The sequence below is a fragment of the Cheilinus undulatus genome, linkage group 7 (genome assembly GCF_018320785.1).
Source record: "Cheilinus undulatus linkage group 7, ASM1832078v1, whole genome shotgun sequence".
In the NCBI taxonomy this organism is placed as follows: Eukaryota; Metazoa; Chordata; class Actinopteri; order Labriformes; family Labridae; genus Cheilinus; species Cheilinus undulatus.
The window spans coordinates 25,527,608-25,547,086 of NC_054871.1; the positions used below are offsets into that span (position 1 = coordinate 25,527,608).

Genomic DNA, 19,479 nt, shown 5'->3' on the forward strand with positions numbered 1-19,479 from the left:
GTCCATTTCTGTCTTTCTAATAGATTCAGCAGATTCTGACCTCAGGAGAAAACCCATGCCAGATTTGGTGCTGAATCCCTCATCAGGATCATGCATGTATCATCATTCACTGAGCTGCCAAGAAGCATTGTTCATTCCCTGCATGTGTGGAGAGGAGTCAGGGGGAGCAGGGCCTCTGACCTCTCCTCTGGCACTCCACTGCAGCCCCTGTCATGTGGAGAAATCTGAATCACGCAGCCATGCCTGGCCTCATTACCTACACTTGTGTGAACATGGCCGTATGCTCACGGCATACAGAGCATGCAGGTACTTTCTCTCAAACGCAAACACCAACACAAACCTTAAGCTTCTACCTGCACGAAACAGACAGATTGAGTGAGATTGAGGCCTATGGGATGGCTTCAGGGTGAGGACTAAGACCTGCTCAACCCCCAAACCTGTCAGGTGGTTGTACCCTTGAACTCAGCATACATCCCATCTGTACAGCCAGCTCCTCTCTGTGCCCCACTCTGCAGCCCAGCCCTCAACTTTTGCCCAAGAATTCATTAACTGCACGTTTCATAGGTATTTATAGCAACGCATGGCAGTTCCCCTCTCCCTGCCTTATGAAGAGACAAGCTCACACAGAAAGTTCTGCTGCACAGACACTGAAGTACAAGCAGAGTGAATAAGAGATGCACTTAGGGGAAGCAAGAGAGGCAAGAGGAGAGATCAAATTATATCTCTGAGGAGCAAGAGCGGCAACTGCACCCATTGCAAAACACCGAAAAATTTTTATATACACTTTCTCACATGTATTTGCACAAACGGTTAAATTAGCACATTTTTCAGCCACAGCATCATTATCCCACACACTTCATCCTCCATATAGTGCATACAAATATCATTAAAGGATCATATTTCTTACACAAAAGAGCTTTGGATGGATGATTTATTTCACTCTGCAAAAAAAGCTCCTGACCTTAATTAAAGGGAATTTAAAGCTGGTTCAGCGTATGTTTCATCACTTTGACTTCTCTGCAAACATCATGCTCCTCCCTGATGTAAACAGCAGTATTGCTGGCCTGTAAGTACAGCTCTGTGATAGGGAGAGTTGAGACTGTCATTAGTGGTGATCATGAGAGGAAGTTAATTGGTATTTGCGGCAGCATGCTAATTGCTGTGATAATACGCAGACCTTGGTTTTCCTGCTGAGCGTTCTTCTGCAATTATCTGACAAATTCACTGAGAGGAAGACAATCTGTTGTGTCAGTGGGTTTGAGGGGGAGAATTTTTGTGAGGTTCCAATCCGGAGGAAGGATGTTGGGAGTCGGTAAATCAAGAGATGAGTGGCTCTCATGCTTGAGGCGGGAAAAGGAACAGAATCTTCTAGCAAAACAGTGAAGACAATGAGCCATGATGAAGAGGAGGGCAGCGATATGTGTTCCTGATGTAGCAGCTGCCCTGGGATGTATACCACACTGCTAATGTGTCAGTTTATCGTCACTATCTCACCTCAGTGTACTGTACATTATGAACATTACTAGAGACAGTGCACATTCATGTATTTCGGGGATTTTCAAAGACCAAAACCTAGTTCAAATATACTTAAAGTGGAGAAATGGAGGGCTTTGTGACTAGAAATGCACACAATTAACTGAATCAAATAAATGTGTTGCTTTTGGCAACAGAGTCACCTAAAGTAATTATTCCAATTGTGTGTGGCATAGGGTTTTTTCCTGACTTTTTTTGCAGTTTTTTCCCTTATTACCTACAGCTGTACCATATGTCATGCCATTAGTGGAAGGAGAATCATAAAGTGTTGCATGCTTTGTATGAAGATGACTTGATTTAAGCTTCTGTTTGGTAAAAACAATTTATTTTGTGGCATTATTTTGAAATTATTGGCCTTTGCTATTTCAAAGGGGGACACATTTTTATACACATTTATATAGATATAAAATCTTAAATTCTGGACCTTTGGCAGGGAAGGGGAGGTTTTTACAAATCCTCTGAACCCCCTGGTTGCTTGCTTGGGCTCTTAGTGAGAAAAAAACGGCTTGCAGAGAGAAAAGCTGGTGGATTCATCCTATCACGAAAACTTTTGGACAAATTGCCAATCAAGTGAATCAGCAAAGACCAGCCAACAGATGAACATTGTCAACTACAGAAAGAATTCCAGACAGTGTTTCTGGGATGAAAAAATCTCAAACTTAAATGCACAATATGTAGAATTTTCCCTCCTAAATGTTTTGGCCAAGAATTGAGAGGGAAATAAGGTGCAGATGTGGTGAAAAAGCCCACCTGTGCGCATCTTGGGACAGGAAGCTGGATTGGCACAACCCTAGTATTGCTCTGGATGTCCTTGCATCTTACCAGGTGCATGCAAATAATCTAGTGAAAAAATAACAGAGTCCACACCTTTAGGACATGTGTAGCCCCCTGCATGCCTTAAATATATACAAATGACTAGATATTTTCACTTGAGTACTTACATTACCTCAGATATTCCCAACAGTTTTCAAAGCCAGAGAAATGTTTCATGCTTGTTGGTGTGCTGGTCCATGCATTGTCAGTGCTGCCATGACAGAGCCACTGGAAGAGACAAATGTTCCTTGTTGGTTTGGAAAGGCTGGGTGTCATTTTAATGACTTCTACATAAGGAAACATGAACTGCTGCTTGAAGCTGTCACTCTGCTGCTGTATCTCATTTCTGTCTTGTGCTGCTTACTTGGGATGGACCATGATTGTTCTCCGCTATCGGCTTTAGAAATTAGACAACAGGACTGCAAAGAGTTAACAAAAAAGAACTCTTCTGACAAAAATGTTGTTTAGATTATGAACCACAGTTTTGTTTAAAATATTCCTGAGTTTAAAAAACAAAAACAAGTAGACAATGGAGGTGGGCAGGTGTGTCTGCAAACATAATCTTTTCTACAGATTTATTTTTGGACATTTTTGTGCCTTTATTAGATAGAGAAGGACAGTGGATAAAGTCAGAAACAGGGTCAAGAGTGGGGGAGAGACATGCGGTAAAGTGCCTCAGGCTGGATTCGAACCTGTGCTGCCTGTGTACATGAGGAGCGCCTTTAACCACTATGCCACCTGCTCCCCTGCAAACATCATCTTTGTTTGATTTGTTAGCTTTGCATGTCACGGCTGTCAGGACATAACCTTCAATCTCCAAATCCCCACTTTTCAGGGAATGAAAAAAAACAGAGTACTTTTAATGGAATTTAACTCCAAATGGTCATAATAAGTGTCGTAATTACATTGTTTATTGGTTTAAAGTTTGTAAAAACCCTTTCACAGATGTAAGGGTGATAAATAGCACTAATTTATGAAAAAAATCTAAATAATGAAAATGGAGATAGGAGGTTTTTGCCTGCCTCCTACAGATATGTTTGATTAAAAGCCACTCCAGTGGTTAGGATCATTTGCTTTTTTTTAAATATCATTTGAGATTCTGCACATTGGGAGACTGCACTGAAGAAGGCATGATATGAAGACTTCCTGTCAGTTTCCTTGAGAGTAGCTCTCTTTGATTTTTCTTTTTTTAATTTTCTGACATTCGATAGACTAGACTAGGTGAATGGGTTTCTGATATTTTCTCTGATTTAATTTGATGCAGTGTAAAAGCCGAAAATGTCAACTAAATTATGTTTTTCTGTTAAATTTGTGCCATTTTTAGATGAAGCATCAAAGACAAAAATCTGCATAACTGGATTCATGAGTCATGTTTTTGCGTTTTCCTTATTTAAAGACAAGGGGAGGCTCTTACTCATCCCTGGGCAGACACTTTAAATATTCTGGTGATGGTCCAGCTCACATCTGGCACGTTGAAGTGCATATTTGTTTACCAACAGCTCTCATCCATGATAGCTCACATCTCCCCGGAGGACCAAACACATGCTCTCTCCTCTCTCCTGCTGAGACGCCTGGTTTCTGGCGCAAATTAATTCCCAGTTGGAGGATGACTGTTATGAATGGGTTGGGCAGAGAGAGATGGATGGTCTCTCCATTCTCCTGCGTGGCCCTCTGCTCCCTGTAACAAAGATGCTGCAGCTTGTCCTACTTTTTTGTGGGAGGAAGAAAGTGGCTTTGTACAGTGGCTCCGGGGACTGTGGCTTTGGGTCTGGGAGGGTTGCTGTGTCAACAGACTCAGAGTGGAAAGATAACCCAGAGGAAATCCACCAACAGAGAGAATAATGTGGAGCTGTGAGGCTGTGAAGTTTGGTGCTGCACGTTGATGATATCCCTCCTCAGAAACAGGCTTCTCGTTGGAGAAAGTGTGCTCCTCTGTGCTGACAGTTGGTGTGTATTTGTGTGTATTTCAGACCAAGGCGATCAGTCTGAGACTCATAATGTTGTGCGAGGCTTGTGATCTGCTGCTCTGCCGTGATGTAGACAGCACTTATCCTCTGTGCACCCTTTCTGTCAAAACCCCAAAGAGAGAGTTTATCTGAGCATAAAATCTGCAACACAAGTCAGCACACAAACAGCATGACACAATGTGCCCCAAGTTCTGTTCCTCCAAAATGTCATCTTATAAGATATTGATGAATCTACTTAAAATAACAAACCTGTCTTACGTGGAGATTTAACAAACCTTTTAAAAGGACAGTGAAGGGAAGCATCAATTTGTCCTTTTAAAGGAACACCACTGATATGGAGGTCATCTTTTTTGGCATGGTGTAAATTAAAAACCAAATTTCAGTATGTAGAATATGTCAAACGTGATAAATACTCTGAAAATCTCCAAGAAGTCCATTAAAATAAATATCAGTGCTATCTGTTTTATAAGAGGGCTTTTTATACGTCATATCATTCGGCATTTGATTTGTTTCCATTACAATCTCATTCTCTCTCCTTTGCATGTGTTAGCTAATTAGCACCTTTACAGCCCATGTTGTGTGAATGTGTGAACTTGGTTGTAAGGCTCAAAAATGTTTCCCACAGTGCCACGGGTGTGATACTTCAGTAGTATTCACTCATGTTTGTACAAATCAACTCCCTACTGAGGTAATGTTACACCTTCACATCTGGCTTCACGCACAAATACATGAAAAAAACAAAACAAAGCAAAACATTAATTGCAATCACAAAGCCATTTCCTGGGTTTATTTTGTCAATTTTTGAATGGTTTAAAATATGATCATTAACCCTTTATGGGGTAAGGAATCATATGGTCATTTCAGTCGATTTCTTTCGTGGCATTCCCCAAACTCTGTGATACAGTAGAACCAGAAGGATTTTTCTCAGCCAATCAGTGGAGATCAGTCAACATCACGGATGTGACATCACACCATCCAACCAATCAGCAATAACCCAGAAAGTCTCAAACTTCTCATTTTCTCCAGAACTCGAAAAATGCCGCTTTACATCTCTTTTGGTCCCTAACATCCTAACTAACCATGATACATTAATGAAACTCAAACATTATAAACATGAATAGTAGTTCTAAATGTCATGATAGTTTTTTTTTTTTTTTTGTAGGATTTTCTAGCAATTACTAATATTTTAGCATGAAAAATGGAGGCATCATATGTGGACTTACATTTGTTCAGGGGTGTAAAATTATGTCTTTATTGAGATATATGGCTAGCTAATCTAGCAAGCCGTACTAAAGGTATTTTCTTGACAATAAATCACCATAATGTAGGATAACAGTACAGTAGTCTAGGTTCTGATCTGGTGGGTCAGGACCCAACAGTGGGTTGCAAAGCCTTTTTTCAGTGGGTTGCAGATGTGTGCCTGGAAATAAAATATTCACCAAAAAGTCTGTAAAAAGCAGGCTTTTATTTGCAGGACATATCTTCACCTCTCTCTTCTGTTACATTCTTTATGTGCCATTTCAAATTTTATCCAAACTTCCCCATTTCTTCATAGTGATTCAAGAAATTTGGGTCATGGTTAGTCATTGAGGAGGTTCTTGACACTAAACCAGGTGAGAACCACTGCTCTATAGTTTAGCTGGATGTTGTCACAAGTTTGCCAAAATTTAAAGAGTAGTCCAGTGGTAAATTTGACTAATTTATAGAATTTTTCATGGTATAAATTGTAAAAAAAGTGTGATTTTTGTCACTTTTATAACCTTAAACTGTTGTCTCATACTTATGTGGGTTTGATCAGTTTTTTTGATTTTACCATGAGCCTTATTTCTGCTTGAATTAGGTCAGGCATTTAATATTTGTGATGTTTCTTACATTTTCAGATAGAATTAGAATAATTTTATTATACTTCAATGACATGGATAACATCTTGTTTTTGTTTTGTGTGTCATCACTGCTGAAATTCACTTGATTTAATATTCATTGTTATTATAGGTGTCTTGTTGGAATTAAAAGGCAAAACTGGTGTTACTGGTGTGCATTGCTGCCATCCTTGGTCAAGTCTCCATTGAAAAAGAGATCTTTGATCTCAATGGGACTATTACTTCTACAATATTCGAATGTTAGGCAAGTCAAAAAGAGGTCAGAATCTAAAGGCAACCTCACCATGTCTGGTACAAAGGCTATTTTGTATTTAAAGTAAAATTTTAATATTAAAGTAAATACTCATTAGACTCTATATGTGTGTATTTTCCATTATTGACATTTTAATATGCATAGCCTTCACTTTATTGAAACAGGCAATGAACCATATATGGTCACTTTGTTGACCTTTATTTTCACCATAATAATGAATATATATAAATGTAAGCGACAAAAGTAAAAAAGTCTGCATGTCCAACTATAATATTCAAGGGTTACATTTTAAATTTTTAAGTACTTCAACAAGTGCTCTATAAAGGGTTAATAAACAACTGATTTACAAGGCTGTAGATATCAACAGTGGAGCAATCTCTTTATTGATTTCAGTATTTGTCATCCTGAGGCCTTCTGTCTGCACATTTTCTGTCATACTGATGCATCACACGCACAGAGAATCTATACTCCGACAACAACATAATCAAAGTTTGTTCATCCATCCATTTTCTATACCGCTCATCCAGAGAGAACCCACACATGCATGGGGAGAACACACAAACTCTGCACAGAAAGGCCCTGACCCGGAAGTGAACCAGGGACCATCTTGCTGTGAGGCAACAGCGCTAACCGCTGAGCCACCGTGCAGCCCAACAAGTTTGTTCAAACATTGTTTATTCTATTGAACAGTGGTGACCTTGGTAGAGCATCCTTAGTGATCCGTCATCCAGCTGTGCTAAGTTATTGATAGGAATGTATATGTGAATATAGACTGTAGTCATTAACTGTGAAGATTAGAAGGATCTAACATCACAGTTTGGGTGGTAAAACTTCATTTCCAGGGAATTAAAAATAAGGTTTGTAAATCCTTGTCAAAAAGTTATCTAAAGTTGTAAACAACTCAAAAACACAGCTTAAGTACATCCTTACAGCAAATATAACTTTAGTACTCTCCCATATTTGAATTTAATGAGAGTTTTGCTGTAAATGAAGTTCTGAACCCTGGATTATATCCTCATACAGAAGGAAATGATTGGCACATACAATACACCTGTCCACAGACACATATTCCTAATGTTAAATAAGATTGTAAGATTAAACATCATCCCAGACAGCTGAGGTAAAATAATAGAAATACTGATTATTGAGATACAATATCTGACTCTGCTGACTTTATAATATGCTTTTTCTCCACCCGTCTCTCACGTCCTCTTTCTTCATCAACACCACATCTGTCCGTAATGTTCACAATATTTCAATAATCTTATTTAGTAAATGGGTGGCTGTAGATGAACAATAAAATGACCACATTTCCATATTGTGTACAGGAACCTCCGTCTCCTCAGTCAGCTTATAGAAAAACTGCTGCTGATGTTTGCTTGAATCCCTCTAAGTCCCTCTCTAGTCTGCTCAACAAGCTTCACAAGCTGCTCAGAGCCTTGACTACACAACCAGGGAGGAGGAGGACATTCCCACTATGGATCCCCGCTGTTACCAGTAACTGAAGACTGGATACCAGCTGTCTTTGTTGGCACAGTGATTCAAATCCTCCAGGATTCAGGAGTCTTCAGTGTATATTTTACTGTATCCTATGAAATTATTTCTTTGCAAAGAGCAAGACAAAGGCCTTTAGGTTGTCTTGATACCAGCTTTTTTAAACTTTGATGCAACTCTGGTGAAAATTAAACAATGTCTTTAATGGCTACGATGGCAACAAAAATGAATGTCTCCTAGGCATCAAATAAGAGTCATTGCTTGTTTGTAACTGAAAAAAAAAAAACAGCAAGTAAACTCCAGCAGCTGGTCTTACAGTACAACAACAGCTCAATTTATTTGTGCAGTTCAGACTGACTTTTCTCACCGTTACTCTGTGACAGTTTTTAGTTAATGGTATGAATCAAGATCTGAAGTTTTGTGTTTTTTAAGATCTGGATTATTGAAATGAATCATATCAAATTCAGATAACCTTAATGCACCCACACAAAGACAGAACTCAGCTCCACCAGATGATGCCATAAAATGAAACAAAGCGAGAGCAGCAAAACATTGTCAGCTTTCTAAAGCAGCTAAGTGAGATGTCCTGGATTCTATGTAATGTTACCAAACAATCACCCAATCACTGCCTTCACAAATTAATTCAGTGTCATGGCATGGTAAGGTAGACTTTAAGGGAACATATTTTAGTAAAAAGTCATTGTCAAGAAGTCAACAGTTTGGACCTGTTAAATTCATGGTGAAGGCGTCATGCTGGAACTCATTTGTTTGTAGGTCTAAATGATCATGACATGAAAATAAAGAAATTTCAACTGTTGAAAAGAGGTTGTTTATGAGGGGCTCTTGTCCTCACATCTTTACTTTTTAAAGTCCATGAAATCCCCCCCTTCTGTGCGAAATAGTTTTATAACATGCCTTTTGTGCTTTTTTTTTTTTTGTAGTGGTTGAGAATTTTAACATGAATCCAAATCTGATCTGAATTGTCACAGTTCCTAATAAGAGACACAGAAGAGCTCATCCAACGTCGTTCACTAAAGTAAAATGGCATTAGACTCTATAACATCCAGCCTAGAATCGTAGAAGCTGCATGTTGTAAGAATTTGGGATGTGTACTACTATACTGATTTGAAATACCAACCCCTCTGCGGTGCACTTTTGGTGACAAAAATCCTCCTTACATACCATTCAAATATAAATTTAAAGAGCAATCTACAGTACTTTTATGAATTGTTGTGACATAAGTGTGTCACGACTTTCTGTGTAGCTTCACTGTCAAACAGCTAGAGCTGTGATCACACCAGAATTTAGAACTTTAATAGGATACTAGTACAAATCCAGTAGAATCTGATTTAGTAACACGGTACCAAAAATAGTCCCAAGCACTTCGTATGAAAATTTCTTGTTTTAACAATCAAAAACAGCAAGCCAATTCCTGCACATTGCCTGAGTTGCACAAACTTCAATTCCCAAAAAATTGGGATGCCATGTAGAATGTAAATAACAGATTACAGTGATTAATAAATCTTTTCGGTTTACCACTGCATTATATCACCATATCTTTTAACAACATTCTGGAAGCATTTGGGGAGTGAGAACACTGATTGCTGGAGTATTTGAAGAGGAATTCTCTCCTGTTGTTGCTTTATGGACATCATAAGTTGCTCAAAAGTGAGGGGATTTGCTTTTCATAATGTGCCATACATTTTCGGTGGAAGAGCATGCAGACCAGTCTAATAGCTGCACTCCTTTACTGTGAAGCCATGCTGTTGTAACTCATACTGAGTTTGATTTAGCATTAGCAGGGATTTCCCTGAAAAATAAGAATATGCTGCTGCAACACCTGTCTGTACCTCTCAGTATTGATGGTACATTTACAAATGTGAGAGCTACCCGTACCGTGGGTACCAGTACACCCCAACACCATCACAGATGTTAACTCTTGAACTTACTTGTGGAAAGTTCCTGCGTTTTTGTTCATTCCACAACTTTCAGTCTTTTCTTGCCCCTGTCCCAGCTTTCTGGAATGTTTTGAAAGCATAAAATCAGAATGTGTGGATATTTCCACAAAACTAAATTAGTTGTTTTATGCAGTATTCAGCTGAATAGGTTGAAAGGGTTTGAGCGTCACTGTATTCTGTTTTTATTCAAATTCTAGACAGCAACCCAACTTTACTGTACAGAAGCTATGCCAGCAATTCCTCTGCACCTGTCTTATGAAATAGATACAATTTTTAGAGCTTTAGAACTTTTGAATACTATTGGGTTGTAATTATTCAACATATGGTTCCAAATTGTATTCAAACGTTACAGACTGTCTTGTGGTTGAATCTGCATTTTGCTTTTAAAGAAGACCTTCTTTCTCACTTCTTCCTGACTTTAAGCTCTAAACCACAATAGCAGTACTCTGTACGTTCCTCATCCAGTATCCTCTCTGCCTCACCATCAATGAGAGCAGGCCTGTCTGTGGAGCTTTTTTTCCCATCCGGATACCACCTGATTTCCCTCATTATCCCAGCTCCTGAAATAGTCAGGCCTATTAAATGACTCTTAATCAAGACCACAGTTCATTAAATCAAGCAGACTTTAAAACAGTCTCTGAGGAGAAAAAAAAGTGTTGGGACTTCTTTGTCATGCCAGGAGCTGAGAGAGAGGGCTGTTAGAGGTCAGTGTCTCTGAGTGATCAGCTGTGTGGCTTTGACTGATTGATGAACCTGTCTGTGTTGTGTAGTGAGGTGAACGCTGTCATAAACTCCTGCTGTTGTTGTAATGACCTGTCGACCTGTGGGCTGATCGACTTTCTGCTGTTTGATTGATCTGCAGCAGTTTTCCTCTTTATCAATCGTGTCTTTATTTTATGTTTTATATGGATTAGGATCCTTTTAATTATGCTGCATTTTGATGTCTTATGTCTCTGCTGTCAGATTAGGAGAGGAATGGAAAATACGGTGCCTATAAAAAGTATTCACAGCCTCGGATGTTTTACCCTTTCATTAATCTTATAAATCAATCATGGTCAATGTAATTTGGCTTTTTGACAAAATAAATAAAAAAAACTCTTTAATGTCAGAGTGAAAACAGATTTATATAAAGTAATATCTATCAAATGAAAATATGTAAGGTAAACTAAGTGACTGCATATTTACCCCCTTCATGCAAGTACTTAGTAGATGCACCTTTGGCTGCACTCACAGCGGTGAGTCTGAATGGATAGGTCTCAGTCTTACTTAACCATCTGGGCAATGCAATTTTACTCCTACTGAGAAGCATCCCAACAGCATGATGCTGCCACCAACAGTAGGGATGGTGGGTTTGTGGTAGTGTGCAGTGTTTGGTTTCCACAAAACATTGCATCCTGTCTGATGGCTAAAAAGCATCATTTTGTCCTCATCAGACAAAGAACTTTCTTCATCTTGACCATGGAGTCTCCTGCATTCCTTTTGGCAAACTCTAGTCAAGATTTAATGAGTTTTCTTCAACAGTGGCTTTCTCTTTGCCACTCTTCCATAAATCTTTGTCTGGTGAAGAACCCAGGCAACAGTTGTATGCAGAGTCTCTCCCATCTCAGCCGCTGAAGCTTGTAAGTCCTTCAGAGTAGTCATAGGTGCCTTGGTGACCTCTTTCACTAGTCTCCTTCTTGCACGATCACTCAGTTTGTGAGGACAGCCTGATCTAGACAGATTTACAAACGGGCCATATTCCCTCAATCTCTTGATGATGGATTTAACTGAACTCTAGGGGATGTTCAGTACATTGGATTGTTTTGTATCCATCCCCTGACTTACACTTTTTGATAACCTTTTCCTGGGGTGTTTGGAGTGTTCTTTTCTCTTTGTGGTATAATGGTAGCAAGTAATATAGTGTCTTTACACTACAATCACTGGAGACACATTAACTGCGCTCAGGTGAGCTCCATTTCACTTATTGTGAGACTACTATCTGGCTGGACCTCTGTTAAATTAGGTCAGACAGTGAGTATTTATGCAAACACTTATCTTATCTTACATATTTTGTGTAATTGATGTTACTTTTGAACAAATCTGTTTTCACTTTGACATTAAAGAGGATTTTTTGTATTTTTTTTTCTTTTATCAAATTACATTGACCATGATTGATTTATAAAGTCAACAAAATGGTAAAACATCCAAGAGGGTAAATACTTTTTATAGGCACTGTACAACAATAGAAATCTATTATGACTCTTTGGGAAAAGAGTTTAAATGTTTGTTTGCTTTAAGGAGAAGGAACCATTCATTCATTCATTCATTCATTCATTCATTCATAAACCAAAACTACATTAGAGACCAGATTTTTACCCACCTAGTGATTTTGTAACCTTGTATTAATCGCTATTTTTTCTTGAATAACTGAGGACAGCCTTAAAATATAAATTTTATCAGTCAACAAACCACAGAGATAAACCAAGAGCTTGATGAAAAGATGATGTGAACGACTGTAATCTTGAGAGACTTGATCTACTTCTGATCAGTGATAGCATCCGTCCAAGTTTCCCCGTGGGGGATTTGATATATGGTAATCAAATTATGTAATCATGTTGTGCTTAACAGAGCAAATATCCAAAGGCCTTAGAGCATCACTTCCATTAAACCAGGATGTATTTTATACAGAGGGTACAAGCGCTCGCGTAATTACACTCACTGTAAACATGAATCTGAAATGAGGAAAACCTCCACAGCAATCACACAGCAATCTTTCAACCTAGGTCAGAATATCAGGGGAAAGAGTATGGATGAAGATAATGTCAAGGTCTTTCTGATATGGAGAACATTAAAGCAGAAATATACAGTACACTGGCTGAAATAAGATCTCTTCTGGCTTTTTGTTTGATAAAGATGAGCACCTATGCTGAGTCAGCAAACCTGGCAGCATCTTCAGTTGCACCATGGAGAAAGAGCAATGAGACTGACATCCTATCTGAAAGAGCATCAATCTCCTCCAACACCTGATACAGAGAGGTGATCCTCCACTCACAATCATGGAGGGACATGTGCTTTAAATCATGCAAAACACAAATTAATAACTACCAGAGATAGCCGATCCTTTTCCCCTGATTTATGATCTCACTTAAGGTAAAAGAATCACTTCAGCTTTATGAGATACTATGCCAACCCAGAGAACTGAATTGGCATCATTCATGAAACTCATACCAAGATATTTGATCCACCCAATATTGTCATTCTCTGCAGATCCACAGCAAATTATGCAAACAGCCCATTCTGTTTATGGAAATACTCAACGCCCCATGGATTATACGGCCACATTAGCCCATTTCAATCCACGCAGGTCACAGAGATACAAGAAGGTCAACAAATGAAGGCTACAATAGAAAAGAGGGGAAGAAAGGGACAACCTTATCTTGTTCCCACAGAGTGCTTCCTCCTGAGCTGCAAAACCATAAGCTGACAAATCTTTCTGACTGACAGCCATGTTATAAAGAGGGACTTACAAGTGTAGCCTCTTGGTGGAGGGAAATCTGATAGCTCTGATTATGAGCAAGTGACTGAGGGTGGATGTCGTGGCATCAAATCATATGAACTTTATTTAAAATTCCAAGCTACAGAGACTCACAATTCTGAGATTTATGTCCCAAGTCTGCAGTGAATTATGCAAAATTAAATTAAACTTTCATGTGTTGTTTTAGCATGTTGCAAAGAGTATTTTATGCATGAAACATATAAAAATGCATGCATTGTTTCTTGTTCCTTGTCATGCACTGTTTTCTGAATCCTGAACAAATGTGTTTTAAAGAAGAGTTCTATGGAGATCCATCAGTTGCACATCTGTCTGCAGCTGTTGTGATGTAACAGAAACCCCACCCAATCCCCAAATAGGCTGTACATAATTTCCACTCTGGCTGTATTACTCACAAATTGAGAAAGCTCTGATTTCATACACACATGCAGGACTTCAAGGAGAATGTGTCAACATCCAGATAAATGCATCAGTTACGCAAGTGAGCGCCACCGCAAAAGATCCAATACCAACAAACAGAGCGTCTGCTGTGCGTTTGCTGCTCCATTATCCCTGTGTATTGGTGTAAAAAGATCTCGTGTCACTTCAGATCTAAACAAAGCAAGAGTGTAATGACTCAAATGCATGTGATGAGGAACATTTAGAGAGTGGGATCACTGAAACATTATGGGATGAAACATAGAAAAACTGTGATATATAAAAGGTGTTCAATCTTTGATGATATATGTTACATACCACAGCTGAACAGGCTTTTCATTGACCCTGAACAAACGCATGTGGGGGAATCCAGACAAGAGGAGCAGACCGCTTTTTCATGCATTTTCTATGACTACTGCTGCTTGAGTTATAAGTCATGAAATATTAAATTTTAGTCTTTAATGCTCTAGAGTCCTGACTCAGGACGGCTCTTTTTATTACATAATCAACTGTCTGGGAGCAGAGGTTTCTCTGTCAAACAACAATTTCATTATTATCAATCCATATAGAGCAGACACTAGTTTCTTGCTCTGTGTGGTTAAAAAAGGGGCTGAGTATATTTTTCCTCTCTGTGGAGCATTTACAGGCTTTTGAAGTCAGATTTAAGAGGACAAAATGAAGCACAATGAGGCTGTTCTTTTTTCCTGCATGTTTTTGACATTTTATGTCCCAATTTTTTTGTCTAAGTTGAGTTTCAGCCTCTGCTGGTGTTAAAGTATGTTGTACTTTTATGCATGAAACTGACGTCAGATTGCATGACGTCACGTGTGCCTGTTAAGAAACTAATGATTTGTTGTTTTCGGTGGCAGGGCTGCCCTGCTTAAGCCTCCTGTTTACATCCGTCACGCACCGGCACGTGCGGTGTGCGCGCTACAGTTGCGCACTATTTTCTCCGTATTTATTCCTTTTTACATAGAGGCACTGTGTTATTATGATTTTAACGTGCTGCCTCTCAGCAGTATAGTCGAAACATGCAAGGTTTGCGGTCTTTTTGCTGTAACCCATCCCAAAGAATCGCCGCTAAATAAAAAGAGGCGCACATTTGTTTCCCGTTCTTTAAAGCATCATGCACGTCTGTGTTGACAGCGGTGTTAGTTTGTCACCGGAATCTCCACTTGCCTCAGATAAGCTCGATTACATCACGTCCCTTCTGTTTAAAAATGCCCTTGACATGAACTAGGCTGCATGTGGAAGCGCACCGTGTCCACATCACCTCATGTGTTCAAGCTCAACTAACACAATCCCCTCTCATGGACAATGAACGGCAAAGAGAAGCTTCCTTCTTACCTGTAAATGCCCCTGGTACATATTGAGCATACAGTCAGCAGCGGATCTCTCCGTCCGTGGATCTTGTTCAGACTTCTTCCAGACTTGTTAGGCAGACTGTCAGACTGGAAGTGTTGGCTTTAAAGCTGCAGAGGAGTTTTTTTTCTTTCTGTAGGGGGGGGACAGGAGGTCCGGAGGAGCAGCACGCGGAGGGGAGCTGTCCTCTCCTCAGGTGCTGAAGCTCACACTTTGCGCTCATCCAGGATTTCTCTGCGCCGTGACACTGAGGCGCGCAGGGCGCAGGAGGAGTGCGACGTCGGACCTCACTTTTACCTCTCAGCCAAGCTTGGATGTGGTTTTGCTTAGTGAAAAGCAGCCAGGCAGTCCTTTGAGGAAAAAAAAAAAAAATCACCGCGATTTAAGTCTTCATCCTGAGCATAGGCTGCGTGTGTGTCTCTCAGCGCCTCCCTCTCCTCGCCTCTCTCTGCTGTGCTTTAAATGTTTTGACGCTCTTCGGTGTTCAGTCTCCTCTTATAGTGCGCTCCTCTTCCCTGTTTCTAACTCCCTCTGACCCAGCCCTCTGGTGCCTCCTCTGGTGCTGACGTGCTCCACAAGGAGTAATAGGAACATATAAGTCCTACCTCACAGCATGTCTAGAACTCCCAGAAAAGTGCCAAATGTTCATGAAATTCTCTCCAGAATTATTATTCATGTATACATCACTCTACTCATGTGTAGCCCGATTTTTCTTTGTGTCTTCTAAACCACATGCCCAGTTAATTTTGAATATTTCCAAGCTTTTTTAATCAAAATAATGTCAGAAACATCTATTTTGGACATCTTCAGTCAATTAGAGAGACATGTTTCTGATCCTCCCTCAGGTCTCTCTTGCACATTATTATGCAATAAGCCTACTGTGTAATTTTCCAATCAAACACTGGAAGCAAACACTGTACAGCATAATATGCAAAAAAAGTGATATCTGCATGCCACAAACAAATTAGTTGTTTTTCCCAGCTGTCCAATTAGAGGGAACAATTACATAACCAAAACTGTGCAAGTCTTAATTGTTTCCAGGTAATTATGTAGGAGAACTGGAACAAATCACCCACTATCACTGTGCAAAATACCACGGACGATATTAAATCATCAACATCAGTCACATTTTATAAACACCAGTTTTGTGTTCACACTTACAACAACATCAAAATGACAAAAAAAAAAAAACAAAAAAAACAAAAAAAACAAAAAAGGCTAAATAAATGATTAAAAACTTTGAATGCCCCACAGGCTGAGTGCATATGTGAGGGGAAAAAGCCGAGTTCTTCATCAAAGCAGAACTCTGTGGCATCCGGGACCTTGAAATAAAGAGTGAACAGATCAGAGACCAACTGGTTTTGGACATCCGGTACAAAGAGCCCTCCAGGTGACTAGAGGTCATGCACTGTGGTGCATATTATAGACAGAACAGGATGTGGCGTAGAGATGTGCCAGCAGGGGCAACAAACAGTATTCAGAGTCCAGGAAGCAGCACACTAACATCCAGAGGTGGGAGGAACGAGATGTCGGACAGAGCCAGCAAATGGGAAAAATAGCAGATGGAGATCAGGAAGACTCTAATACTTCAAGGTATAAAGGCTTGCTTTGTAATATAAATATAGAAAAAACTTAAGAGACTGAGGTGTTCAAGAAACTGGGAAAATTCAGAATAGAATGCCACAAAAACACAAGTCCCAATTCCATAAACGGTTAGTGTAGAATGTCCAAGGCCATGGAGGGTGTCTTTGGCCCAGGAGAAAGAGTTCAAGTATCGACTGAAAGTATCCAACTGAAAGGCAACAAAACTGCAGAGCTCCTCAGTTTTGTTGATTTTTTTTCTGTGTTTTCACCTCAAGATATGTGATTTAACAGATAAAAACAGGAAAAAAGACAAAAAGCAAGAAGAAACAACAGCTTTTTTTTTAAGAACAGAAGGTTATTTCTACATATTTCAACACTTCTTGGATCCAAAACATGAAGCAAAAACTAGCCAACAGAAGATTCTAATGCAACATATGACAGTTGGTTAGCAACAGCACTGGATTCAACTTTTTGATAACTTTTTGACTTCAAGTGGACGGAAAAAAATGACAAAGATATTTAAGAGACCAATTCATTTTGAGTGTTACTGCCTCTAAACGCTGAACAGAAAACCACCGGTACAAACTGTCAGTTGATGTCAGCCATGCTAATGGAACACAGAGGAGAAGCAGCTGAACAACAACAAATGATAACAGGAAATACAGATGCAGTACCAACTCCAACTACAAACCAAGCTCCTATAACCTGCCACACCAGATGGATTTGTTTCACACATCCATCTGGGAAAGCTTCAATAGGAGACAATTGAGAAAAGGCAGAGGCTTTGAAAAAAACTCTGAGTATGATTGGATAAATGTTCTGTCTGTCACATCTCTACGGGCCAGTCAGAGCAACAAAACACGTGACGTAACCGCTATTGAGCTGCACGTGCGTAGCTACTGAGGAATAACGCAAAACATGGCGACTATAGACATGTAAGTACTCGACTTTTGTCGTTTTTGAAAAGAAAACAACTCACTGCTTTTCTTTGTTCTTCCTTTAACGAAGAAATGTTGTCAAGTTCTGATAAAACTGGTTCTTTAGCAGCGTCCATGCTAATATCTTCCGCCAGTCACACCAGCCTCTTGCTGCTGCCTGTTTACGTCACGACTCCACCGCGTCTGAAAGTACTGCCCCTCCTCACTGATTGGTCCTGTCACTTTGTAACCGAGCCCAAATGGTTCAGATGGGAGCTTTGCAAGATGGATTCACCAGTGAAAACAAAGAAACGGGCGTATCCATCTGCTTTGCAAGGTTAAAGCTCCTATTGATGGCAGTGAAATTCAATACACTAAAGAAGGTATGTCAGTTAGAAAAGAAAGCCTTCAAAATGAAACTCCTGAATGATAACCCAGAGTCATTATTGGCTGACTTTACCAAGAAGAACAACTGTAAGGTAAAATGCATCTTACTGTTCTTCACTCACCAGTCTGCTAACTGGAACTCAACATTGTGTGACTAATTTACCACATTAAGAAAAACGGAGTAAGATAAAGGAGACAGATTACTGTGTATGAAGATGCAGACCTCAACTTAAATTATTTCAAGCATCCTGGAAAATGACAGAGATGTTTATCTGTGTGCAATATATCTTCCACCCTCAAGCTCTCCTTACTTCCTAGAAGAATGTCTTAAAGAACTCCAAAAAGAAATGGTGTTTTTTCAAAGTTTAGGATCAGTCCTAATATGTGGTGATCTTAATGTCAGAACTGGTAGAGAAGCAGACTTCCTTAACTCTGAAGGAAATAAACATGTATTTGGATAACCCCCTTTGTACCACACTCACATTACTAAACAAAGACAAAGCTATGATAGTGTGGTCAACAAAACTCACAAAGAGATACTTCAGCTGTGTACAGACACAAGTTTGTACATTGTTAATGGTAGAATCAGGGGCGATTCTCTGGGCAGATTCACATAATGCTCTGTGCTAGGTAGCAGTGTTATAGATTATGCCGTCACTGATATTAACCCAGAACATATCAGTGCATTTATAGTGTTGCCCCAACTGCCCCTATCAGACCAGTCAAATAACCTTGTTTCTTAAAAAGTCCTTAACTCCATCTCTGAGACCAAACTTGAAGAACAGATTATTTCCTTTACCAGTAAGATATGAATGGTCAGAGGAGAGCACCACTGCATATGCCACAGCACAAACAAATGACCAAATCCAAAACATGTTGGATACTTTTCTGTATACCCAGTGAGTTGAATGACCATTGAATCTGACCATACAACACCTTCATAACATATTTATTAAATTGACAAAAGCATCTAAATTAAAAATAGTACAAACATGCAAACATAAAGTAAAACAAAAGCAACATTGGTTTGACAGAGAATGTGCTAAATCAAGACTGACCTTAAGAGCACTGTCAAACAAAAAACCCAAATGACCAAGAGGCTAGACTTGAAAATCTCTTGGCCCTGAAATAATACAGGAAACTTCTCCATAACAAAAAAGTAAGACACATGGAAGAAAACATTAGGTCGAATTGAGAAGGCCATAGATGATAACAGCTTTTGGAATCTTTGGAAATAATTTCAGAAAAGGTCTAACACAGAGTCAAACGCAATTCAAGACAGCAATACCTGGAAAAAACTACTTTGAAGGTCTGTATAAAAATCCAGCATGTAAGGGCTTGAATCCCACTCAGACCTTAATACTGGATAATCTGAAGAATTA

General features: G+C 39.4%; 1 protein-coding gene across 3 annotated transcripts in view; it reads right to left on the minus strand.

Annotated features, from left to right (window-relative positions):
• pex5la (peroxisomal biogenesis factor 5-like a) overlaps positions 1-15,289 on the minus strand; it is a 135,358-nt gene extending 120,069 nt beyond the window's left edge. For 2 of the 3 annotated variants that reach the window (XM_041792274.1, XM_041792273.1), the window contains exon 1: positions 15,195-15,270. In XM_041792274.1, coding sequence (XP_041648208.1) covers positions 15,195-15,224 — 30 coding nt within the window. In that variant the 5' untranslated portion in view covers positions 15,225-15,270. Of the gene's footprint in view, positions 1-15,194 lie in introns of all 3 variants that reach the window. The other variant, XM_041792275.1, reaches the window with a different exon arrangement.
• Positions 15,290-19,479: the final 4,190 nt, after the last annotated feature.